This window comes from Haemaphysalis longicornis, unplaced genomic scaffold (assembly GCF_048455015.1).
Source record: "Haemaphysalis longicornis isolate Haplotype H1 unplaced genomic scaffold, Haemaphysalis longicornis Haplotype H1 scaffold_4, whole genome shotgun sequence".
NCBI lineage: Eukaryota > Metazoa > Arthropoda > Arachnida > Ixodida > Ixodidae > Haemaphysalis > Haemaphysalis longicornis.
The window spans coordinates 120,486,124-120,512,849 of record NW_027526361.1 but is presented as its reverse complement, the minus strand read 5'-3'; the positions used below and the strand labels follow the sequence as shown (position 1 = coordinate 120,512,849).

The following is a 26,726-nucleotide window of genomic DNA, read 5'->3' as shown; positions in this document are numbered from 1 at the left end:
TCCGGTATGGAGGTTAGATGCCAGGCAAGCGGCAGCATCATAATATTAAAAAGGAGGGGCGAAATAACCCACCCCTGAGGTACTCCCCCAACTGGTATGAAGTGGCGGCCATAGCTTATCCCGCCAATTTGTATAGAAAAAGTACTTTTAATAAGAAGGGTCTCCATGAAAGCGCACACCTCATCTGGTAGACGAAGCCTTCGGTGAGTTTCCAGGATAGCCCCGTGGCTGGCGTTATCGTAGGTCTTATAGACGTCCATGGCAAGGACTGAACGCACTTTGTGTGAACGACTGCCTAATAGCATCATTGACGACAAATGCCCAAGTCTATCCTCTGAACCCAGACGAGGTCTAAACCAGATCTGTGCCAGGTGGTACCATTATAAGGTGTCCAACCACCATTTAAGGCGGACCACCAGTATTCGCTCCAAAAGCTTCCAAATCGTGGATGTCAACGTGATTGGGCGCAAAATGGGTCGGGTGGCTTTTCTAGCTTAGGTGTAGGCACAATATCGGCTTGAAGTCGATTCATTATAGGCTTTGCAGCAGCTGCCTCGTTGCTTAGCCAAGCTGTACAGGGAAATCACAATGTTTCTGATGTGCGACTGATTGTCTTGGTATACCCTGCATGCTTGATTCGTTATACAGCTCTGTTATTATTATTACTATGCGTCACCACTTTACCTAACGCCCTCTGGGGCCTTAAGGGGTAGAAATAAATACATAAATACATCAACGTGCCTAGGTATGGCCGGAAGAGTCCTTGGGGCAAAGCACATGTCGCTTGTGTGTTATGCTCATTTACTGAGCACTCATTATAAGGTTTGCTACAAATAAAATTTATAACAATACCAAGGTACTTGGAGTAGGCACCATACCTTCGAAAAGGTGCCAGCAACACTCACTCTATAGCGAAACTCCTCAGAATACCGCAATGTACTTGCTCAGTTCTGCTGGGTGGAATATCGACAAATCAAGGCAAACTCAAATGTTTGAATGCTCGTAATTTAGTACTCCACAGATTTCTTACGAATCGCGCCTGTGATGACACTGCAGTCATTTTGGGGGCCGACGAAACTGGTCCCAGGTGGTCCCCCCTACCGATTGTGTGAGACGTTTGGCATCACAGAAAGTCAGCCATGTCGTGTCTTCTGAGACTCGCTAATACCTGCGTATGTTCTGCTCAGCTGATCTCATTCTACACGCACACGAAAAACCTACGGCAGAAAATTACTCAGTATACACCACTGTATTATAGTTTGTGACCACATTTCGCGAACATTGCAGTAATACTACAGTCTCCTGCGGACTTCTTTAACGCCGCCTGCACCAAAATGGTGACGCATTGTTTTCTTGCTGTATTGTCTTACAAATGTACCGCAAGACATATTCAGATTGATTGCGCTACACCCTAACGTTAAAGCTATATTAGCGAAGGTTTCAAGGTGAGGGTGGCTCCACCTGGCCTATTTAATTCTTTGTGGCCGAAGCTGCGTGCCCCCTTTAGAAAAAAAATTGAACATGAGCAGAGAACAAATTTGCTGCCACGCTAGCTTTTTTCTGTAGGGGCTAAATTTTGGTATTAAGCGGTTAATGTTATTTTGTTTAGATTGAACTGCTTTCTTGGTCACTTACTAAAACATAAGCTAGAGAATAAACGCGCAATCTGGTTGCATGATTTGAAGGCAGTTTGTTTAGGGTTTTTCTTCCTACGGCGTATGAATGTTGCCGTAGGACTTTTGACACAGCGGAGAAGAATTCTGTTGAAAGCGAAAGCAAGGGCAGGAAAAACACAAATCCACCAATTCCCACTCACGTTTGAACTTTGACTCTGGATTCGCCTCATGCTCCTTTATTTTTTTGATGTACCCGTCGATGAAGTCCCGGTTGCTGTGCTCATCAAGTGTGTCTTCATGGTCCCTGACTTCACCCCTGCAAAAGACCATAATGTTCATCTCCTTTTTCCTGCAGGCCATGCATTGAAATCCAGAATATGTTATATGTACACCAATTCAGGCAAGAATTCCGCTTTGTGTTGATACTTTCCTTTATTGCGGAGAGATGCGCAAGAGCGCTAATAGAGTGAGAGGGCGAGTAGACAAGATGACACAACTGTATTTCCTTTTATTTTTGTACTTCTTTAAATTTGAGCTTATTTATTTCAAGGTTCGTCATTTCTAGAGGTCGTGGTATGGGTTGTTGGCAAAACGTTGAAACCTCACCGAAAGGCTGCCGCCACGCCCGTTTGTGTAGACGACAGTTTGGGCCAGTTTTAACCAACTGCGGCGCGTTCGATGAGGGTATTGGAATCTGTGATATCGCCTACCTGTGACATTCCCTAATTGCAGTGGTTGGGATGCTTCGGTGCTGGCCATAGATTTTTAAAGCGAAGGTCGGAATCGAACCTGGATCCCTCTCATTATAAAGCCGGCGTGTATCCGACTGCGCCATTTCCAGGCTTAGTTATTTTTACTGCGTGGTTTGGACATCAACAACAAGGCAGTGACAACAGAAAAACGGTTCAATTTGCGGTAGCTAGTTAGCATACTTAAAAACGCGCCATGTTCACTACTTCCAGCTCCGGAACACAGTCCGGTACACACGGCTGGACCTTCTACACTTCTAGAAATCTTCTCACGTTCTATCAAATCGAAGGGCCTCACCGGTCTGTCCCCAAAATTGCTGTTCGGAAAAGCCATGGGAGACTTCCATATTGCAATGAAGACCCAAAATATCAACAAATCATACGGTACGCCATCATCGTCATATACACACAGGAATTCAATACGGTGACACTCAAGAGGGGAATCCTTTTTCAGTGCTCGCTATAACCGACATTCCGACACGCTAGAAGGAGCGTTGCGTTGTAATCCTCTTTCTCAAATAAAACGGCTTTTATTGGGGTACGTGTTGTGCACGGACATTTGCACATGTGTTTCTGTTATGCATATTTGCATGGTTGCAATTGCTTAACCTTCGTTTGACGACCTGAATACATCAACGACACAGCGGTTTGCTTTGCCTGAATTTATGCAAGTGCTTTTATTATTAGAGTGTATTGTTGCTGATTAGCAAATAATCTATCAACATAGCTGCACTGATACGTTAAACCTCATGCTGTTGGACAAGAGAGAAACCGGGCATCTTTGCCTACAAAAAAATTTACTGTTTGGAGGTTGCTTCTATCTCCACACTTTCGTCCTGCACTGTGACAGTGAGAGAAGATAGAAAACTAATATTGAAATTTTTGAAACCCATCGAATAAACAGTACAACCCTTATTTCATCATTTTAAGGTGAACAGACGCAGAAAGTAGATGAAACAACTTGTGATATAGTTTGAATACTGTGTAACAAGATCGTTTTTTAAATCCCAGATATTCCTCTTGGTGAAACTCTAAGAGCGACAGCAAAACGTTTAGGCGCAAACTGTGTTTAGGGTGAATGCTTTGAGAATCCTGCAAAAAAAGAGCCTACAATGGTGCAAAAAATCCCATTGGCTGAGGCAAGGCCCGTCTTAGAGAAGGGAATTACAAGAAGCGAACTTTCGAACTAAGACGGTATTCGCCAGGACCCGTGCTCTGCGCCGATATTCTACAAAACACGAAAAAACTAAAATGCCCAATCAAACAACGGCAGTGGACAATACTTGCCCCACATATGAAAGGCTCAGAGCAGCTTTCGGCGGAGATGGAAGAAGCGGAGACACAACATATCGAGCAAGCAGAGCAAAAGTTCAGCGCTGTATCGTCGTGCATTCTTCTGTTGCCCCGTCCCTTTTGCGCTGCTTGTATGATATGGTCACTACGAACCAACTAGCCCAACTAGACATCCTTCTGCAGAGACACAACAGAATGCTCCCCTTACGAATCGCCAAAGTATTACAGGAGCGGCCGAAAATTCGGCGGAGCTTTGCCGCCAAAATGGGCTTAATTTGCGTGAAACACTCGACGGAAGACTCAGCAGTTCAAAGACATTGCACATTCCTATGTATCTGACAGACCCAAGCAAGAGCAAGGAAGAAACTAGCAAGACAATGAGGACTGACTGTATATACACCAATACCAAAGCTCTGGAGAGGACCTCATGTGTACCGTTAAGAACAGATATTTACCGGACATTCCCAAGGACCACACCGAACGCCAAGCTTGATTACCCAATAACACCGGCTGAGGTGCGGGTGGTCCTGGACACGATCCGGCAGAACACGTCTTCCCGAACGACATAATAACTAACAAAGGCCTCGTAAACCTGTACGACGTTTACATCATGCCTCGGGCCGCCTGCAAAAACGATTGCTGGATAACCAACATTTTCCTCACGGCATGGAAGGAGGGACAGGTCAGATTCCTACGCAGACCGGGAATATGGCGTCGACAACTTCCGCCTGATTTCCTTCATTTCCTCGATCGGGAAAGCCATTGGACACGTTGTTCAATACAGGTTGCAAAAACCCTTGGAAATTACGGAACAAATGCCACATACCATGTTCGGATCGCGGCTGCAATTATGCACACAAGACATCCTACTCCAACTCAAAACCCACTCCTTCGAAGCAGCCAGTAGGACCATGTTTAGGGCCATCCGCACATTACGCCTCAAGTGGGCCTTCGACGACGTGGCTCACAGCGCCACTCTGATGAACTTCATTGACGTCGCCTCTGGCAAAGAACGTACGCATACGTCGGCTGTTTTCTCACAGACTGCCAAGCTGTCACCAAAAAGAGAGCGGTACATTTTGACTTCTTTTCCTGCGGAAGTAAGCATATGCCACAAGCCGCAGTTATATCCCCAATAAATTAAACGTCACCCTGTGCAACGTTCACAGAGCATACAAAAATTTGGAACGTCAAGAACGGCATTTACGCCCACGATATAATGACTTGGGAAAGTAAGAGATCGATAAGAACCACGCATGATCGCCTCCAAAAGACCCTAGACGTAGTCTATGCCTACACTAAGCTATGCGGCCTCACTTGCGCGCCCCAGAAATAGGAGCTTCTCTTGATGAAAAAATGCCACCACCGGATACCACCGCGGACATTGACGTCACGTTGGATGGCCTCAAGATGCATTCTACTCGCACCATCAAAATACTGGGAATAACCAATCAGGATAATTGCAGGTATTACGCAACTAATTTAAAAATTTGACTTTCCAACTGTCTAAATCGGCAGGATGCTCCGCCGAATCACCACAAAAACACGGTATGAAGGAACAGTCCTGACATGCTAAGAGTAGCTCATTCTTTTGTCCCTTCAAGAATTACATACGTCGCCCCCTACACCACCCTCCTGGCGGAATAAAGGCGCACTGAATGCCCAGAGAGAGCGAATACGCTATATCCCTACAGGCCGGCAAGTACTTAGGATCGTGTGATACGCACTTTTAACAGAAGTGGAGACTGCTGAGGATATACCATTAGAACTTGGATGCAAGCTAAAGGTTACCCCACTGCCAAAAAACATGATTCCTAAGCACCATGACGCCAGAAGAACGACCAGAGCGCAAGCCCTTCAAAGGCAGTACTGTGGCTAAAAACAACACTATTTACACATTCAGTGGACTACGCACGTGGAAATACCAAACAACGGTGGTCGCCACCCCACTGGTCTTATCACAAGTATCATATTTTGCCATCCTGTCATCCTCAAAGCGGAAGAAGCGGCGCTCGCACTAGCCATAGCCCACACCCAAGGCAAGATCATCATCCTAGTTTCGTAAGCGCCGTATCTAAATAACACAGCCGGAAAAATTTTCAAGAAAGCCCGAAGAGTCCTGGCCCAAACCCCTCCTAAAAGAACAGACAAAATTATTTGGACGCCTGCCTACTCTTCCCTTCACGCCAATGCAGCGGTTCACTCTCAAGCCCGAGATCTTGCTCTCTTGGCACCACAAGAGTACGACTAGAGGGCAGACACTCCCTCATTACGTGCAACCATATCACCCAACACAACATGCTCACATGACACACCTTCCCTCAACCAGCTGAAAAGTTAACAAAAGAACAAGCAGTGGCCGTCCGACAAATACAAACGAACGCATTTTTACACCTCACACTGCTACACGCCATTCATCCCACAATGTACAAACCCCTAAGCCGACACTGCGACAATCCAGCAACACTCTAACATATGGTTGGGGCATGCCAGTCAACAAACACAGACCTTGCACGAAATCCTAATCCTATACGAGCAGTGGCAAAGTGAACTTGCAAGCTCGGACCTAAGTAAGCAGCTTCGCTTGCTGAAAGGGCAAGGAGGGCAGGACGCACCAATGGAGTCCTCGAATGAGGACGCAGCCCACTAATCAGCTCCATTTCACGGTTTTATGAAGTTTTCTCCCCGTCCCCTACACAGTGCTTGCACACAACTCAGTACGATTGGCCAGTGACTACCCCATAGATGTCAGAACGTCGCGGCCGATTCACTAATTCACTGTTGAAAAATTCTGAGCACACATGGACAAGGACTGTGGTGTCTCTTCTCCTCTTGGTCCTTGTCCGTATGCACTGTAAATTCTTCAAGAGCGCAACAGTACCTGGTCCAGGAATTGGTATTCACTGATTCACATTTGCGTGCATTGTTAACCGACCCAGCACCATCAAATGAGAGCATTGCCTCCCATGCCACAGTGGGCATAGAGTATGATGTACTCTGTAGCGTCTACCTCAGCCGCACGTCGCAAGAGTGGATGCCCCGAAAGTATGCCTCGGAAGAAGTAAGGCAACGCAAGAATGCCTTGCGGCTAAGAACGGGGCGGGTGGTCGGAACGCCTAAAATTGGAACCACCACCACTTCCATGACGCCAAGGAAACACCGTGCACGTTTCCCACGTACATGATTACAAGCGGACGAAGCAATAGAAAAACTCTAGGCTGATGCTAAACGTCGCAGACATGAACACGATGCAGAACGATGACAACGCAAGGTGAAATCCCAGCGTCGCCAGCATCAAATGTCAAAGGCTCACCCGAATCTATTCTACTGATTGTCTTGCGTGACACTGTTGGCGAAAAATTCGGAGATACCCATGAAAGGAGTTCGCAATCCTTTTTGCAAGAGGCTAGAATAAAACCAAGCATACAGATGTGCCTACCCTTATTGCTGTTACAAGTAAGTGCATATAAAGTATACTTTTATGTGATGTTGCATCTTACTTGTCCATGAAGCGCTTTTATATTTGTACGAGGGAAAATGATAAACAAGACAAAACTAATAGTTTCAAATTACGTTTCTCAATAAATTGGGAGTGTATGGATCATATTTGCCAAGTTACAGCAAGAAGAACGAATCACGGTCGACCTATAAGATCAGCTGTAGGTCATTACAAGTTATGTACACGTTTTTCGCTGTAAGGTTTCCGGTCCATACAAAATGTTGAAGTCTTCTTACCTGATAAAGCCTACCATCTCCTCAAAAATTTCCTTAATGATGCGCGATGTAGCGTTGGGAAGGAGGTCCGTTAATGCGAATAACCAGCGAGGCAGGAACGTGAAACGAGATCCGGCCTCGAAAAGTTTCGCCAGCCTCTGATTCCTTTCGTCCAAAAACTTGCGTCTGTGGTCTTCGAACGGGAAACGCCTTCCGAAAACGAGCGCTGTGATGTTGTTTGACACGCTGGGAGCGAGGTATTTTTCAATGCCTAGGGGGGACCCGTTATGTTCGGCGATTTTGGTTACCAAGTACTCAGCTTCTTCCTGTGAAGATGAAAAAATACGTGCGGCAGGTAGTTAAAAAGTTGAGTTAGTTACATGATAGCTGTTTCTTAGACCATTTTATTCGGTCAACCGTGCGTGTCCGGCTACATCGCTCACCACCAGGTACCTTGCACGTACTATGCGCACACTTAATAGGACCCATAATAGATACTATTCATAATTGGTTTTCAAACCCTGACGTTGTTGACCCATCCATCAGCCTTTTTGCAGAAGTGTTTAATAGTTTTTTGTTGTTTTCACCATCTGTATCACCTGCTCGGCGTGTAAACACCTCAATCACATATCATCCAATGCACGTTCAGCCTTCCCCATAAGCTAAACACCTCTGCGAGATTTACTTTTTGAGGCTCCACAAAGTGCTGCGAAATTTCGTTCCCCGCGTCAAATGACATGGCGTATTTATCCATGCATTCATCGTATCCTCCAAGAACAGGGTACGAAGGACATTGTCTCACAACAAACTGCCGTGTCCGGTCTTGCTGACTACTAGTTCGCGATGACGTTCCCTCACGCGTGTCGCCCCTGCGAGACAGGTGCACTTATTTCTGGTGCTTGGTAACTTATATGGTAACAGCTCCTGTTGGCGGGTAATCAATCACTCAGCCTTTTTAAGTGAGGAACGCACGCAGAAAGGTTTACTAGCACCTTTTCATACGCGGGATCTGCGCCGACGGCTGTTCCCATAACCATAACTTGTATGCGAAACGGCACGAACGCTTGCGGTTGGTGTTAGCAGAAAGGAGCGCCTGTGGCTCAAGCACATATCAGAGGACAGAGCCTGGACTGCCAGCTAAGAGCCAAGGAAAGCACGTGTTACGCTGCGAGGTAGCCAACCAACGGAGTGTTCACCTCTTTACGAGCCACCATGCACATCAGTAACTTCTCTCGCAAACACCAGACTGTGGGTGTTGCCAATGGCAGTCACGACCTTTTGAAATTGATCTCTGAATTCTGCCCTAGTATACTGAGGACACTTAACTGCGGCTCCAAGTATGGACCCACGAAATATTGCACAGCTAGCTGAAGTACTCTTTTCACCATAAAATTAAGCGCTTCTTCTTGAGAGCGGAATGCATGACGTAAGATATCCAGTATGGAGCGTAGGCCGTGCAGCGGGTTTCTGTAAACGTGCTTGTTCATTCCGCACCGAAGAGCTATTCTAGTTAACAGCTCCCGAAAAATTGGTTTCTGAAAAATATGTTTTACTGGATTGACTTATACCCCTGTCACACGGCAAAACTAATGTCATTCAAAGTGAATGACATTTACTGTTAATGAAATTCGGCTCGGCCGTGCGGGTCTACACGGCGAAGCAAATGTCATTTGATTGTGATAGCGGTGACGATTAGCGAGCTCGCAAAACCGCAAAAATTACAGTTCAAGCGCATCTAAAATGCAATATTTTTCTAAAATGCACACGCAATATTTTTTTATAAAACGTAACAAAGGATTATTTTTTATACTAAATAACAAGAAAACTACCGATTTAAGGTACATCAGTAGACCTTACTAGCCGAGACAAGTCTGGGAAAAATCTGGATTAGGCTAGCGCGCGCACTGGGTGAGATATTTTCTTTTTTGTTAGTACTTGTTTATGTTTCTTTATTTGAACAACACAAAAAAGAAAATATAAGTTTACTGACAGTTTTTAGAAACAATATTCTCTGGTTTATTGCTGAATTTTTCGGTCGAGGCACGCGCTACTGCTATCGAGGCTACTCATTTGGCCACCAACTGAGGTCCGGGACCTCAGTTAGACGCTAAATGTTATTCGCCTCAAATGTCATTCGGTATTCTCGTGTAGCGCCGAATTAATGTCATTTAGAGCGAATGGCATTTGCTCTATATGTCATTAGATCTGCCGTGTGACAGGGGTATTAACCACCCAACTAAAAAGTGAACAAAAAACACGTGCGAAACATCTTTCTCACGGAATATATCAAAAGACAGCAGAGGTCGGCGAACTCACTCATGAGTCCACTCACTCAGACTCATTTGAACTCAAACTCACGCGTGAGTTTGAGTGAGCGCGAGGCTAGTGTGGCATGGTGAGTTTGAGCTTGAGTGAGTTTGAGCCGAGTGATCCAACTGAGTTTGAGTCCGATTGAGTTTGAGTACGCCTGAGACCTAGTGAGTTCTGAGTCCATTTTGAGTTCTGAGTACATTTTGAGTTTGAGTTCATTTTGAGTTCTGAGTACATTTTGAGTTTGAGTCCATTTTGAGTTCTGAGTACACTTTGAGTTTGTGTCCAATTGAGTTCTGAGTACATTTTGAGTTGGAGTCCATTTTGAGTTTGAGTCCATTTTGAGTTCTGAGTGCATTTTGAGTTTGAGTCCATTTTGAGTTTGAGTCTATTTTGAGTTCTAAATACATTTTGAGTTTGAGTCCATTTTGAGTTCTGAGTACATTTTGAGTTTGAGTACATTTTGAGTTTGATTACATATTGAGTTTTGAGTGCATTTTGAGTTCTGAGTATATACGCCTCGAGCACGGCCTGTAGGGGCGCCACTGAAATCCCCCTACCGGCCCGTTTCGAAAGCAGCCGCGGGAGTCTCCGGCCCGCTCCCTGCTGTCGCCGTTGCTTTTGGGGCTCGTTCAAGACAGCGATTTACCGTTTTTACGCGTTCTAAATACAGAATAATGTGAAGCAGGCACTCTGTTTGCAAGCGTGGTGTGTTTACGGAGTATAAACATTTATGACGCGATCGTAGTGTGGTAAATTCGGTCTCTATGAGCGCCAGGTGTGTGTCACAGGCAGGCGTCCCGAAGCCGGCATATGCATGCAGCTGATTGCAATTCCGCTTTCCTGAAATTTAGTGGCAGTGTCTCCGTAAGCAGTGTTTCCTCTGTAGGTCATGTTGCGGCCATACACACTATCATGTAAATCGGCTTAGTGCGCTTACATAATCTAGCGTACGCGTTGCACTCATACCTGACAGCACGCAAGTTACGCTTATATTGATCACTACCCTGAATCAGCCAATGCGACATAAATTTCACAAAAATTTTACGAAAGAAGTACGATGGATAATCCAAAATTACACTCGGGAGTCAGTACATGACGACAAATTTCATGCTGGGTCGTCTTGCCCCGAGGTGAGCGCTCGCAAAGATTCATCTGTTACATTTATCCTCCATGAGAAGCGCAGAGACGGGCTTATAAAGTAAACCGCGTCCGCGACTAAACTCTTCTTCGAAACATCGTCATATGACACAGGGAGACTGCAGAGTCTAGCATAAACCGAAATCAAAGAGCCTTATCTGATACCACTCTTCCAACGAGCCCGTGTGTACGACATTTCGGCGCACGTTAAGGATCTCCAGGTGGTCAAAATTAATCCGGAGCCTTCCACGACGGCGCGCCTCATCGCCTCCGTTGGGTTGGTGCGTTAAAACCTACAATAAATCAATCAACTCTTCCGATGACACCGCGTATCGCTTGTGAACTGCCTACCCTGTATTCTTCAAAAAATTCGTCCGCCGAGTGATCAGCCGTTCGTTGAAGGCGAAAAACAAACGAAGAGTAAACACGCAGCTTGTGTGCGTGATTACTAAAACGTTCATTCGTTGATTTCGCTACGCATTTGTAAACAACAATATAATTTAGCGTCCCCCCCTCCCCCCCTCCATGCCTTGCCAAATATCAGTGCATTTCGCATCTAGTTGGTCTGGTGAATAATACCTTGCTTAAAGAAACATCTGTAGCCTTTTCAGAAGCTGCACTAGGTTTTTTTCATTCCCGTAAGACTATTCTATTCATTCCTGACTTGCAGACCATTCATTTTCCCGTAGTTTCATTAACCTAAATCTTGGTGCTTGCTATAAGGCACGAGTGGGCACACATTTGACAAAGCACAACCTTTGAGTGTGCTTGCCGTTTTCGCGTAGCTTATATTCTCATAAAAGGCACAAGTTATTGTCACCTATTGGGTTATCACATCCCCGAAAGCCGAAACATATTTTTCTACGACGCACATATTCGAAGCAAAGCCGTATTTGTTGTCTGCGCTGCAAAACGAACCCACCTCTTGCAGTGCCACTATCAGGTCTAAACGAGGCGACAATAAATAGAATTCACTTGTGCTGACGTGTTCGAAGGTGAGTGATATGCTGCTGCCATCGCCGACGCCCGCAAGAGTGGGCAAGAAACGCGCAGAACCGCCTCCCTGGGTCGCTCTTGTTGGCGTTCGCGTGGTATACCAAGACGCAGCTGTATTTTTTAAGTGCCCTAAACATGCGATTTGCTTACAGACATCACCATAGCAAGTTGTGTAGTGCGCGGAAAGGCAAAGAGAAGCGAAAGAGAACCAAAACACTGCATGGCCACCTATCAGCCACGCAGCGCTAATCCCGCAAACGCCGCGGAGAAGCGGCGGCAGGCGGCGCAGCGATCGCGAATCTCGAGGCGTATAGGAGTTTTGAGTCCATTTTGAGTTCGAGTACATATGAGTAGCCTAGCAGGCAGCTATGGTTGGCTGTTAAGTTTCATGCGTCACTGTGGGCTCGGAATTCAGGTTCCCTGCGGGTACGGCACCAATCGCGATCTGCATGATCGGTTGGGAGGAAGGGGGTTTCTGATTTTTTTTTAGTTTCTTGTTGAATTTTCATGGCCATAAGCACTTGCTGTATACCTAATTGTCGCGGCTGGGCGCGTGAGTGATAATTGACTGGTGAGGTCATAAAAAAGGGTTGTCTTAACTTTTCCTCCTGACGGATCCACTAAGAGCGTGGGAAAGGGTGGTGGGAAAGCACACGGCGGCGCTGGCGTGCTGGCTGTTCGCCTGCTAGTGTTAACGGCTTGATATACTAGGGGTCACAAAGGAAGAGGTGAGAGCCGGGGGGAAATGGGGGCGGGGGCTGTCCTTTCTGCTGTTTCAAATGAATTAGCTGAATTGACTGGGCAGCGCCTCTTAAGACAGAATAATGACCACATTAGATTGGGTGAAAAGTGAAACTGATGAGGCTAAGGCGTGTAAGGTATCAAATGAAAGGTCAGGATTAACGGAATCAAGCGGGGTAAATAAAAAAAATGCTTCCTGATTGTAGTCATCAGGCAGTCATAATGAGTCATATTTGGCTTAAAATTCAAAATGAAGCTGCGAGAGCATGTGGGGAATCAAATTCAAGGTCTCGATGTGGGGAATCATTCGGGACGAAAATGAGTAATGGATATATCATGACGTAGTCATGGTAAGTCATAGATTCGGTTAAAATTTAAGTTCATGACTTTAGGGCGGTTGGCGTATCAAATTAAAGGTCTCGATAAGGGTAATCACCTGCTTCTTGATTATTATCATGACACAGTCAAAATGGGTCATAAATTAGGTTAAAATTCACAATGGTGCCACTGGGTGTCCGGGGCATCAAATTAAAGGTTCCGATAAGAGAAATCACGTGGGACCAAAATGTGGTAGGGCTATATCATGAGATAGTCATGGTTAGTCATTGATTGGTTTAACATTCAAATTGATTCCGCTAGGATGTGGTGGGTATCAAACTAATGGCCTTGATGAGCGGAAACACGTGGGAGAAATACAAAAATGCTTCCTTGTTATAACCATGAGATTGTCATGGCGAGCCTTATATTGGGGTAAAATTCGAAGTGACCCCGCTAGGGCGTGTAGGGTATCAAATTTACGGTCTTGACGAGGGAAATCACGTGGTACAAATAAAAAAGGCTTCGTAGTTCGAATCATGAGATAGTCATTATGAGTCATAGATTCGGTTAAAATCAAGGTGAGGCCGCTGCTGCATGTGGGGCGTCAAATTGAAGGTTCCAGTTAGGGGAATCACGTCGGACACCTAAATAATGCGTCTTGGTTACAGTCATGAGAGTCCTGGTTATTTTGACTGGTATTAATTCCATATCACCCTGCTAGGGTGTGTGGGGTATCAAATTGAAGGTCTTGTCGAGGGGGATCACGTGGGACAAATATAAAAAAGCTTTCGGGTTATAATTATGAGGAGGCAATAATTATGAGGCAAAAGGTATATAGCAAAAGGTACACACTCACACTCCCAAGCTCACTCACTCACTCACACTCACTCACTCACACTCACTCACTCACACTCAAACTCTCACTCACACTCACACTCACACTCTCACTCCCACTCCCACTCCCACTCCTACTCACACTCTCACACTCCCTCTCACACTCTCACTCACACTCACACTCTCACTTTAACTCCACTCACACTCACACCCTCACTCTCACTTACACTCAACTCACACTCACACTCTCACTCACACTCACACCCTCAATCTCACTATCACACTCACACTCGCACTCTCACACTCACACTCTCACACTCACACTCTCACTCTCACTCCCACTCCCACTCTCACTCTCACTTACACTCACACTCACACTCACACTCTCCCTCTTACTCTTACTCTTACTCTTACTCTCACTCACACTCACACTCACACTCTCACTCATACTCACACTCACACTCATACTCACACTCACACTCATACTCATACTAATACTCTCACACTCACTCACACTCAAACTCTCACAATCTCACACTCACACTGTCACTGTGACTCTAACTCCACTCACACTAACACCCTCACTTTCACTCACACTCAACTCACACTCAACTCAAACTCACACTCACACTCTCACTCAAACTCACACTCACAATCACACTCTCACTCTCTCTCACACTCTCACTCACACTCCCACTCTCACTCTCACTCGCACTCCCACTCTCACTCACACTCTCACTCACACTCTCACTCTCACACTCACACTCACTCTCACACTCACTCTCACACTCTCACTCACGCTCTCACTCACACTCTCACTCACACTCAAACTCACTCTCAATCTCACTCTCACTCTCACACTTTCACACTCTCTCACTCACACTCTCACACTCTCTCACTCTCACACTTTCACTCTCTCACTCTCACTCTCACACTCTCACTCTCGCTCACACCCACACTCACACTCTCACTCACACTCTCACTCTCACTCACACTCACACTCTCACTATCACTCTCACTCACACTCTCCCTCTCATACTCACAGTCTCACTCACACTCACACTCTCACTCACACTCACACTCTCATACACTCACACTCTCACTCACACTCACACTCACACTCTCACTCACACTCACTCTGACTCTCACTCTCACACTCTCACTCACACTCACTCTGACTCACTCTCACACTCTCACTCACACTCTCACTCACGCTCTCACTCTCACTCACGCTCTCACTCTCACATTCTCACTCTCACTCTCTCACTCTTACTCTCACTCACACTCACACTCTCACTCACAGGCAGGATCATACTCTCACTCACACTCTCACTCTCACTCACACTCACACTCAACTCACACTCACTCACACTCTCACTCACTCACACTCTCACTCTCAGTCACACACTCACACTCTCACTCTCAGTCACACTCACACTCTCACTCTCTCTCTCACTCTCACTCACACTCTGACTCTCACTCTCACTCTCACTCAGTCTCACTCACACTCACTCACACTCTTACTCACACTCACACTCTCACTCTCACACTCACCCTCTCACTCTCACACTCTCTTACTGTCTCAATCTCTGAGGCCATTTGAGTTCTGAATTCATTTTGAGTTCTCAGCCCATTTTGAGTTCTGAGTTCATTTGAGTTTTGAGTACATTTTGAGTTTTGAGTCCATTTTGAGTTTGAGTACAGTTTGAGTTTTGAGTACATTTTGAGTTTTAAGTCCACTTTGAGTTTGAGTACCTTTTGAGTTTTGAGTACATTTTGAGTTTTGAGTTCACTTTGAGTTTGAGTACATTTTGAGTTTTGAGTTCATTTTGAGTTTTGAGTCCATTTTGAGTTTGAGTACACTTTTGAGTTTGAGTACACTTTGAGTTTGAGTACATTTTGAGTTTTGAGTCCATATTGAGTTTGAGTACATTTTGAGTTTTGATTACATTTTGAGTTTGAGTAGATTTTGAGTTCTGAGTACATTTTGAGTTTTGAGTCCGAGTGAGTTCTGAGTTTTGCGCTCAATGTGAGTTTGAGTTTGAGTGAGCGCAGATGTGCTGCTCAGCATTGAGTCTGAGTTTGAGTGAGTGGTGATTCGAAAAAAAAAATTGTGAGTGAGTTTGAGTGAGCCGCGCTAACTTTGCCGAGGTGTGCAAGGCAGTCTTGCTATCTACATAATGCAAGACTGCTTATGCTGCTCAAATGACTGATTTATTGCAGCTTGAAAGGGGCCCAGAAAAGCTTTGTGAAGGTGTCAATGAAATGCATTCAGGTAGCAGAACTTATAACGGGGGATTTCTAACCCAAGTGTGAGCCCCATACTTTGAACGGATAATATGTAAAAAATTTTTTGAAGATAGCCTTTCTCAGCCGATGAGAGCGACGCCGCAGCGAACCAATCGCTGCTGACGGAGCGGCGATCGCGGCTGAAGCAAAGGCGAGCCGCCGCCTGATTCACCCAGTCGCCGGCGAGGTCGGCCGCCGGCTACATCACTGCCATTGGCTTCCGGCTGCTCTTCCTCCTTCCTGCACGATCCCGAGGCAAAGGTGGGTCCGCAGCGATTGACGCGTTCCTAGGCGCAAGAATCTAGCTAGCGCAGAACGGAAGTCGAGCGTCGCGATGCCACGTGACTATTCCCAGTGTTTCCAGCTGCTTTGAAAGAAGCAGAGACGGAGGAGGAATCGTTCGGCAAGGGGGGAGAAGTGCATTTAATTGCTTCTGGTGGAGCTAATACTGAATGTAGATCAATTATTCCAACGGCATTGCATCGCTATATTGGTGCTACGCGACAATACAGGCCGTTTCTAACTTTTACGAAAGGCTTTTCTGGGTCGATTTAATGATTGAAAATGGGACGATGATCATTGGGGGCGTTAGGGTTATTATGGTCAGAAAGAGCCTATTTAGAACCCGTCATCTAAAATTGGCCACGATCTCCCTTGTAATAAATATCTGTAATGGTTAACAGCATTGATATCAATGGGAAAGGCTGTCTGTCAATATATAAGGCTTTGAGTGGCTTATTACGGTCTTGGTGTTAGATTCTTACAGAACTGGTAATTATAAGTGGCTCTGTAGCCTTTGATATTTCTATTTACAACCATCCGTATTGCCCCAGAAAAACAGCTCCCCAAATGCATCTGTCTAGACAGTGAAACCCCATTAAAGGGGGTTAGTGTATGGTGTTTTGAATGAGTGCATCGGGCTGTAATACCGTGTTAATAATGGGCAGTACAGACATCATACTTTGATATTGAATTGCCTATATTTATTTAGCTGTAAGATAGTGAAGCTGACTTTGAAGCGGATTGCTGTACAGCGCTTTATTAGGATACCCGGGACCTCACAAATTTACTTTTCAAAGGCCTTAGGGTCTTCACAGCTTGATTCAGACTGCTTATAAGGCCCTTCAAAAAATATCAATGGCAGCATTTATTAAAGGTCCCAGGTTCTTCATATCATATCACACCATAACATATATAGTAATATATCACATAGTGTTATGTCTGACTTTTTAAAAACCTATAAGAAATTTCTTTCAGAAACGAATCTCAAGAGATTTGTGCATTTATCGGGCAATTTCTAGTTTGAAATTTCTGCGATTTGTGTCAACACGTAACCACTTTTGCTTCGCGATCTTAACCGTGGCGCCCCGATCACATGATAGTTCTATTGCCATCATGGCCTTGTTAAACAACAAAATAATCTTTCTCTAATGGTAGTTGGCTCAGCAACCCTATTTTCCAGAAACCGATTCAGCTCTCGTGGAGTTTACTTCGAGAGGCAAAAAACTCGATAAACGTCTGTGGAGTGGCAAAATCATGGAAGGTGAATTTCCGTTGACTTTTCTAATTCGTTTGGGTCAGTGTAATGGCGTAAAAGAAGCACAAGAGAGTACAGGGATGCACGAGGCGGTTATAAATTTTTTATCTTTTTTAGCTGCGGCATTGTAACCAAAAATACTGCTCTGAAGACCAGGAGTATATCACTTGTGTAGTATTCCTGCTGAGTTACTGCATATAAAATAAACTCAGCCTTTCCTGAGTACATGCGACAGACTTTAGTAAGTCACTAAAAGGTTTTGCTTTATGATGTTGATACGTTTCTCATGCTAAAAAAGCCCTTACCATGATGTGTTCTTCCATTGACTTCTTTCCGAAACCGAGGTCGCGAAGCACGTGGAGACAAAACTGTCGATTCTCTCTCCATGCGTCACCGTTGAGCGTGGCAACACCTAAAAATCAGACCCAATTCAGTTAGGAGTCAAAGCTTGCAGAATGATGTTTACCATTCTATTTTTGTCTTATCATCATCTCCCATTGACCTCTCCCATTGACCTCTCCCACTGACCTCTCCCCTTACCTGTCCTGCTAAGCCCGAGTGCATTCTTTGCCTCTGAATGTTCTTATTTAGTCTCTTCATCGAGTTAATGGACTCCCTAACATTGCGGAAACGACACAAGAAAAAGTAACACTACGGCCTCTCCTGAGCATGCTTTATGTTATGTGTTATTTTCTTCTGATTAGGAATTCAGGTACCTGCCTCTTAAATTGGGTACGTGGTATAGTTTATGTCTTAGAGCTGCTGCATTGATTTTTGCCTTAACCTTACGAGCATTGCAGAGAGCGAAAGCCGCGAAAGGGGAGTCTCCAAACCCGAAACTCTAGACTTGGCTATCCGAAGATTTACGATCGGCAGTAAAACAACATGTTTCAAGCTAAATATTTTCGGACATCTGCAGAAATAATAAAACATTTCTAGTTTCATTGGCGCATCGGTAAATGTTGGGTTGACGACAAATACTTAGGTTCAATACAGACACACTCACCTTTATATATAGTTTGATTGGTCACAGCATTCTCTGATCGAAATAGCAGTTCCTTTCTGCTCAGAATTTCTTTGATGGATTCAAAATCATTTAACACAATAACGTCCTTGAGTCCCATTTGAAATCTGCATTTCAAAATACGCAGACAATTAGGTTGTGACAATTTTATTTTCTCTTTTATTTATTGGCACCCTCAACACCGGGAGGTATTACAGAGAAAGATTGCCATTTCTTCGTACAGAATACGCGAATGCAGCATTTGGAATGCAGTAATTACAGTGATGCGCCTCCTGCGGATACAGTTTTAGGTAATAGCCTTTTTTAAACAATATATGATCTTGGCTGGTTGCTATTTACGGGGAAAGGTGATCCCAATCGATGCCTGTGCGTGGTAGGAATGATGCTTAGCACCCCTTTTTTCGGCATATTGGCACTCCGACGCTGAGACGATTATCTAAAATCTATAAAAAATATTCCTGTGATATAAATTTAGAAAAACGGCCATAGTTAAATATTTCGTGATAAAGGCTTTGTCGAAATATTTGACGGTGAGATGCTAAAGATGGGAATTTCAGGCCAGATTTTCTTTTGATTCGCTAACGGTGCGGTTGAAGTTGGAAAGAAAGTTCAAAGGTGTAAAGGTTTATTGAGTTCAACGAAAGTGGTACATACACGTGTATTTATACGCGATGGTCCGAAAGCTCAAAGGCTGAAACGGGATCCTCTGTAGTTGATTACTAAGGCACTATGTACACTCAGTGAAAGTGGAATTGTTATTTTGAAATAAATCCCGAAAATAAATCCAACATTTCAAATATGTAGCAATTCGATATTTCGAGTTGCAAGGCTATCAAGTGGATTTACAATACATACTAATTAATACCTTAACAACCACCACGAGTGCGTCGCGGTGGCTCAGTGGCTAAGGTATTGTGATGCTGATCACGAATACACGGGTTCGATTCCCGGCTGCCGCGGCCGCTTTTCTGATCGAGCCGAAAAGCCAAAACGTCCGTGTGCTCGAGATTCCTGCGCACTTTAAAGATCCCCATATGGTCAAAATTATTCCGTAGCTCTTCACTATGGCCCGCCTCATCGCCTGAGTAGTGTCGGCGCTTTAAAGCCCATAATCAATCAAATCAATCAACAACTAGCACCAAACAATATCTCCTTCCAGCAGAAACATTTTAACGGGTCTTTTAAAAGTACCGGGTCTTACTAAAGCACCGAGTTTAAGCAGCAACGCAGTTTAAAAAAAAGAAAGAAAACATAATTGCGCCCTAGGAGAAATACTTCTACTGCTGTTTTAAGTACAGGCAACGGCATTGATGATTTCAGAATATGAGGGTGGATGCTGCAGGGATTAATCGCATTAAAAGGACTACTTTTTTCGTCATTGTCATGAAATCTCGGTAATAAAACTTCTGTACGGGAGGCAAACCTAGTGGGGTTCATAGCGCGGGCAGAATAAACGTCTATGAACTTAAAAGAAAGTTGACAGATCAGAGGCTTAAAGAACCTGATAGCATGATTGTACTTGAAGAAGTGATCAATAAGGAGGATGATAAACTGGTTACGTAGTAACGCATCATTACCACTAAAATGGTTGGCGGTAATAATACGTACCGCTTCATTTTGGGTATGCTCAACCGAATTTAAGTGACATTGATAGGTGTTTCCCCACGCGGCTTTGACATACCTGATGTGACTGTGTAAAATAGAAATAGAGTGCTCAAAGGGCGTAGGACCAAGACTAATTCCAGCCTTTAAAATGAGTCCAGGAATTTCAAATGCGGATTTTTTTAGATTGTTGATATGAAAACTGAACCTAAGCTAGGGTGAGGCTCAAGACTTTGTGGTACCGGGGTTCTTGCACCCGGCCGCGGTTCCCAAGAAAGGACACTGAGCCCCCTCGATCACACCTTTACTTGGAGTCCCGCTACGCCAGGGTACACCGCTCAGCCGATCCGGCTGAACACACGTCGCCCAGCCGAGTCCGCCATGTCCCGCCCTAGCTCGTCCCGCGCCACCTCGTCTTACTTCGCCGGCACATGTCCATCACGTGGGATTGTCCACCGCCACTACTGCCGGATTCCCACACTCTCCCCCCCTCCGAAGAAAAGGCCGACGCTGGCTGCCCTCGGCTGCAGTCGCCGGCACTCTCGAGGGACTCCCACGGCTCAGCCCGGATGGCAGTAGACCGGTGCCGGCCCCACGTTGGGCGCCAAATGTGGTACCGGGGTTCTTGCACCCGGCCGCGGTTCCCAAGAAAGGACACTGAGCCCCCTCGATCACACCTTTACTTGGAGTCCCGCTACGCCAGGGTACACCGCTCAGCCGATCCGGCTGCACACACGTCGCCCAGCCGAGTCCGCCATGTCCCGCCCTAGCTCGTCCCGCGCCACCTCGTCATACTTCGCCGGCACATGTCCATCACGTGGGATTGTCCACCGCCACTACTGCCGGATTCCCACACTAACTTATACCCAGAAATGGTACGGAATGGCAAGCAGGAATGCAATTTTTAACAGGTGCTAAGCATGGAAGCATGGGTACGACTGTCTGGCTTGAATTAAAAATCGTGAATTTGCTTGGGTGTATTACTAGTGGGTTGTTTTTACACCAGTATAAGACATTAAAGGGACCGATATTAAGTTAAGATGTTAAAGAGATTATAGCCATGTTCATTTTGGGATTGAAAATGATGAAACCCGGACGACTTGGCAGCAGAAGATGCCTGCTTCATTGGGCGCAGGGACTAGCGTCAGTACACGGTACAAGTAAAGAAGAAACACACAGGTACAGTAGCCGGCTTATATAAATCCGGCTCACAAACACTTCACCGAGACGCATGCAGGCGCCCAGATCTCATCGGGAGTAGCACCGCACCAGGGCTAGGCTGAACACCGCCATATGCGGAGCTTCCGGATGTAACAGTCCGATGTTGAGATACTGGTTTCATCCGCACATGAGACGCAATGGAGTGATAATAAAGCGTACAACAATAATTTGGACCCTTTCGACTGAGTTTATTAGATTAGTATGTACCGGATCCCAAACAGAGGCAGCGTAGACAAATTAAGGGGAATCAGTGTTTTTTTAGAGGATGAGTTTTACGACCGAAGGAGCTTTATCGAAGTTCGGCGTAGGCATCCAGCATTATTTGTTTTAGCGAATATATTTTCAGTGTGGATTGCGCAATTGAAACTGCTGGTTATATGGGAGCCTACATAATTATAGCTAGAAATGGCATCTAATGCAAGAATACTGAGGTAGTAGGTTGGCGGCGGGTTAAACAATCTACTCACTCTCATAACTTTCCCCTTGTAAATTCTGAGTTGCAATAACCATTTTTGATACCAACTTTATATAGCAGTAACATAGATTTTAGGAGCAGTTAGTCGGAATCTGAGGTTATTCGCGGGTGATTACACACTCATGACTAGATAACGAAACGGTACGTGCGAAAAATAGGTTTGGGCGCCTGTAATAGGCACTCAAAAATAGAATTTAGGCATTTATATGCACGAAATACTTTCCTTTACGCGCATACAGGCTCCTTTCGTATTTATTTAAACACCATATTTTACCACAAATTATTGACTTGCAGTAAAAACAACGCACAAGTCTCGTACTGTTGAAAAGCAATGTTACTTTCTTCATAAAAATTAGCCACAAAAGAAATGCCATTGTAACAGATTTGCATGAAATGCAGGGCGATTCGACGAAAAAAGAAATGCTTAAAAGCCATGACAAGGTAGACCCATCTCAATAATCTCAGGCTTGAAGTTGTACCTCATTTCAGTAAATTATTGTTTGTGAAACAACAACACTCAAACTCCACTGAAGTTGGGGAAGCGTGCTTGTACATCGGGACGCTTCATGACCTGATTCCAGCTGGAATATTGCGATATTTGGTACTGAGAACCATCACCAGGTATTTTAGCATAGGGAATTCAGAAATATCAGGTCAGACAGAATGGCACATTTTGGGAAAGGAGTGGCGCTATTAGCCACCGGTCTGTTGGTGATGGTGGCTGCTAGAGCCAAGAGAGATCCTTTGGGGATATGTCTTGAACCTTCGAAACAGGCTCAACCTTCGTAGTCAGAGTGGCGCCCCAGCTCTTATCTCCGGTAATGCTTTCATTTCCGGAAACACAATGTACCACACGCTGTGGGAGTTCTCTGGGATGCTTGGGGTGGAGCGACGAGCTCGTTTCCGGCCGAATAAAAATACTGTCCAGAATTGGGCATTGACTTCTCAGGGACGAGTTTGCCTAAAATATTATGTAATGTCCGTGTAAATTTTATATAAGTACTACGCCAAAGGACAAAATAAAGTAGACTCCCTCAACTCATTCACATCTTTCAGCAGCCCTGACAAGATGCTGAGCTGCCCTTCCTCTAAATAAAAACAATTGATACAGGATGTCCCATGAGGCCACTACTGAAGTGATTAAGACTGAAAGGGCGCCTTTTTTTGCAGGCGCGAAGTATGGTTAGCTCGACGAAATGCACGACATCTTAGTAGAACTGAAATCACAATAAAAGGAACGTTCTCGGGCAAAACCGAGTTGTCATTATTTTCGTTCAACCTTTGTGTCTCCCATATTGAAACCGTAGTTACTTGCACTCTCTGCAAAAAGCGACGTTTGCAATGCCGGTGTCGTTGTAGCGACAGCGACCAACACAAAAAGATGGTAGAACTCGCATTCTTTAATTTCGTCTGATCGATGTGTAAACCACGACCAATAGTTGGTCGTGGTGTAAACATGTCCCAGCGGCACAACTCTGGCTGTGAATCAACCATTACGCTTTTCTTCAAAAGTTTCGCGAGCGGCCGCTTGAGAAGCAGCTCTCTTGTTTCACCTTCCTCATATTTTCACAGGCCAGTGTTCTCTCGTCCGCGCCATTCTGACGGGGTCAAAATAGCGCAAAGCAGAATAAGTGACGCGAGAACGGGAAGAAGAGGAGAACGTGATTTGGTGACGAAGTAGGGTGGAAGCAAAGAAAACAGAGTTTTGAAGGTTGCCTGCAAGACGTCCGGTATGTGGTAGCCGTGGTCTCCCTACCCAGCTTCGTCACCATATCACCTTCCCCTCTTCCTCTTACCGCGTTACTTTTAATGCTTCGGGCTATTTTGAAGGTTCCCTTGTGGTGACATCTTCTGGGACACATACCCGCACATGGCCGATTATCCACCTTCGGCAATCTTATGACAAGGACCAAGAGTGAAACCAAACCGTGTTCATGTCCAGGAGTTTTTTCGGTTTATATATACCTTTACACCAGCACTAGAAGATCTGGCCAACGTTTGTGGGCTCGAAACAAGTTGTCTACGCCCCTTCACTACTGCGTCATTGCACGGGCAACCTGTCTCGTGTCACCCTTGCTAGTGACTCTATGGCACCACCCGGCGCCTATGGCAGCTGCTGGCGTTGCCATGTTGCACTTATTTATACGTGCTTGCCTCTACGCGCTTCTACGTCCTCCCTCTTTAGGAGCAAGAATGTATCAACGTTACTTGAGGCTTGTGAAAGTAACCTTTATTATATTAGTAATTTCAAAGAGTTTTCATTTGTGAAACCGTAGTTACCGACCATCCCGGCAGGTGTCTTTACAAACATGTACATGCTAATAAATATTTTTGTGTTTCGCTCCCCTTAAGCGACACTAAAAGACGTATTTTCTAATGTTTTCGCTTACTTGATTAACGGTCCGTATATTTTTGCCAGCTCCATGCATCTCTTCTGGTGGAAAACCTCTGTTCTCTTCAGCAGATGGCCGATAAGTGGCATTCCTTTTGGCCCCGGTGGCAGCCTCTTTCCTTCTGGAAGCTTCAGCCTTTTTCGCCAAAGGGTAACAGCAATGGCAGCTAAACACGCCACCACCACACGCCAGTTCAGCAAGTTAGCCTGGAAAAATAGAAATTATTCAGTTCTAATGCGATTTTTATACAATGTAGCTGATTAATTTTTACTCCATATTAGTTGTGTTATAGCAGCGTGAAAAAAAATTGAATAAATCTTCCGCCCTAATGTGAAACATAAGGTCACCCAGGCACGTTTGCTTGCGAATCCACGGTGGTGTTTTTTATCTATGAGTGTCACCCTTAGCATTGTTTTTGAATCGCCCACCCATCTAACCTTTTTCAAGCTGGTCAGTGCAACTAAGGTTCCTGTTCAACATGTCATTACCCGAAGAGCACTTTGTTGTTATACCAGATTTTTAGTAGCAACGGAAGCTTTCTTCTGAGGATATCAATTTGGCGAAAATAGATTTGTTCAACTACTTGCTCCAGCATTGCATTTCCATCTTGAAAGGTTTCCGTACCGCATGTTTGTTCAATAGGGCCCTGAACTCGTGTGTATTCTTCTTTAACCCCTAAGCAAAGCTTTCAGAGTACGGTTGCCGAAGCATTTTGCTCAGTCGCCGGTGACACTGAGCCAATAAGACAATGTTATGTGCAAATCTCAAATGATGTAGGTATTCCCCGTCCACCCTGAATATTCTGTTTTCTAATGAAACTTTTCAAATACGCCCTTTGGAAAGAGCGGAAACTGTTAAAGGGAGATTTTGTCTCTCTACATGACGTTCTTTCTGATAAGAACCCTCCTAGTACGTCAATCAGTATTGGGCAATTACTAGTAACTAGTAACGCTTTACCGGCACTTTGTTGAGGAACTCGAAACTCTAGCTAGATAGTTTAGGTTCGATGAACTTGTAACCGTAACACGTTGCTTTTGTAAAGAGTAACTCTAACAGGAGATGCTGATACAGTTACTTCTTTTTTTATAGAAAAATATCCAACAGCAACACTCGTTAGAGGCCGACGTACCGACAGGTGCTTTCCAGGAAACTTTTGCGGACTTTTTTTTTCCTAAGAAAGCTTAAGAAAGGAAGCCTCTAGCTAAGAGGATTATCTTTGCTGCTGAAACCCGAGGTCGGAGGTCCGTCTTTAAGGGCATTTCTTAAACGTTTTCCTTTGTCTTGGGTCACACGTAAACAATAACAAAATAACAATAGGCAATTAGAGTTTCGCCGACGAGGAAGCTGGCCTACTGTAGTAAATATAAACCACCGCAGAGGGCCCGCCTAGAACGTGGCTTGCGTAATGACAACCAATGGTTCATAAAGAGGAAGGTTGGTGCAAGAAAATGAGCCGTACAAAACGATTGTTGGTGTTGGGTTTGGGTGAGCCCCTTTTAGGTTCCCTTGCTGTAGCGTTTTACTACGCGCAATTTTGACGACCAGAGTGGCTTCGTAGGTGTGTAATATATAAACTGAATTCTTCGGCTTGTGATCGATTAGTTTTATACAGTAACGAAAAAGTAACAATGTTACTTTTTACAATAACTGTAACTGTACCGAGTTACTTTCGAACACTCTGTAAGTGTATTTGAGTTATTTTTTTGGCTGCGGTAACTGCAACTGTAGCACTGTTACTTTTTATTGGTAGCGTGCCTATGACCGCATTCGATGTAGGATACGAGAATCATTCCTATGCATTCTTCTTAGATACCATCTGTACGTGTCTTGAAATCCATGATATCCTAATACTTTGAACATCGTTGTGGCATCCACTGGGTAAAATGCTTTTTATAACCTATAAACCCCATGTAGATATATCTCATTTTCCGCACATTTTTCTATTACTTGGTTGATTAAGTGAATATGACCTATTGTTGAGAAACCCGCTTTAATACGCAGTCTGTGTCTTGGGTGCTGAAAGATTAGCATGCCGATAATTTGGTTATATCAATGTTACTTTCGTAAACAACCAGTACACAACAGCGAGAGGGCTAATAGGTCTATAATTTTAATGTCTTTCGCCAAAGTATAGCTTCAAGGCATGACCTCCCTTCCATAAACAGTGCGAAGGCATGCTTTATGCAAAATTACCAGTTGGTTTTAATAAAGTTTACTCCTCCACGTCTTTCGCATTGACTACTTTGTGGATGAGACTAAGGTTGTCGTTATTGGCGGTGAGCGTGACCACAGGCGGCGCTGCGAAGCCCGCCTCCGTGACGTCGGCTTAGGGATTCTGGCATTTGTCGTCCGCTTCACTCGGGTTCGCTCTCCCTGCTGCTTCTTTCCGCTCGGTTCACGTCTGATACCTGTCCGCACCAGATTTTGCGTGTGCGTAACTTATCATAATAATAGACGTTAAATCACATACACTA

General features: G+C 44.9%; 1 protein-coding gene across 1 annotated transcript in view; it reads right to left on the bottom strand.

Moving 5' to 3' along the window:
* The window catches only part of LOC144179333 (cytochrome P450 2H2-like), a 58,129-nt gene that overhangs the window by 19,022 nt on the left and 12,381 nt on the right, over window positions 1-26,726 (bottom strand). Inside the window, exons 2-6 of the mRNA XM_077707626.1 lie at window positions 24,250-24,458; window positions 18,544-18,668; window positions 17,843-17,949; window positions 7,394-7,698; window positions 1,817-1,932 (exon numbers count right to left, since the gene is read on the bottom strand). Coding sequence (XP_077563752.1) covers window positions 1,817-1,932; window positions 7,394-7,698; window positions 17,843-17,949; window positions 18,544-18,668; window positions 24,250-24,458 — 862 coding nt within the window. The remainder of the gene's footprint in view (window positions 1-1,816; window positions 1,933-7,393; window positions 7,699-17,842; window positions 17,950-18,543; window positions 18,669-24,249; window positions 24,459-26,726) is intronic.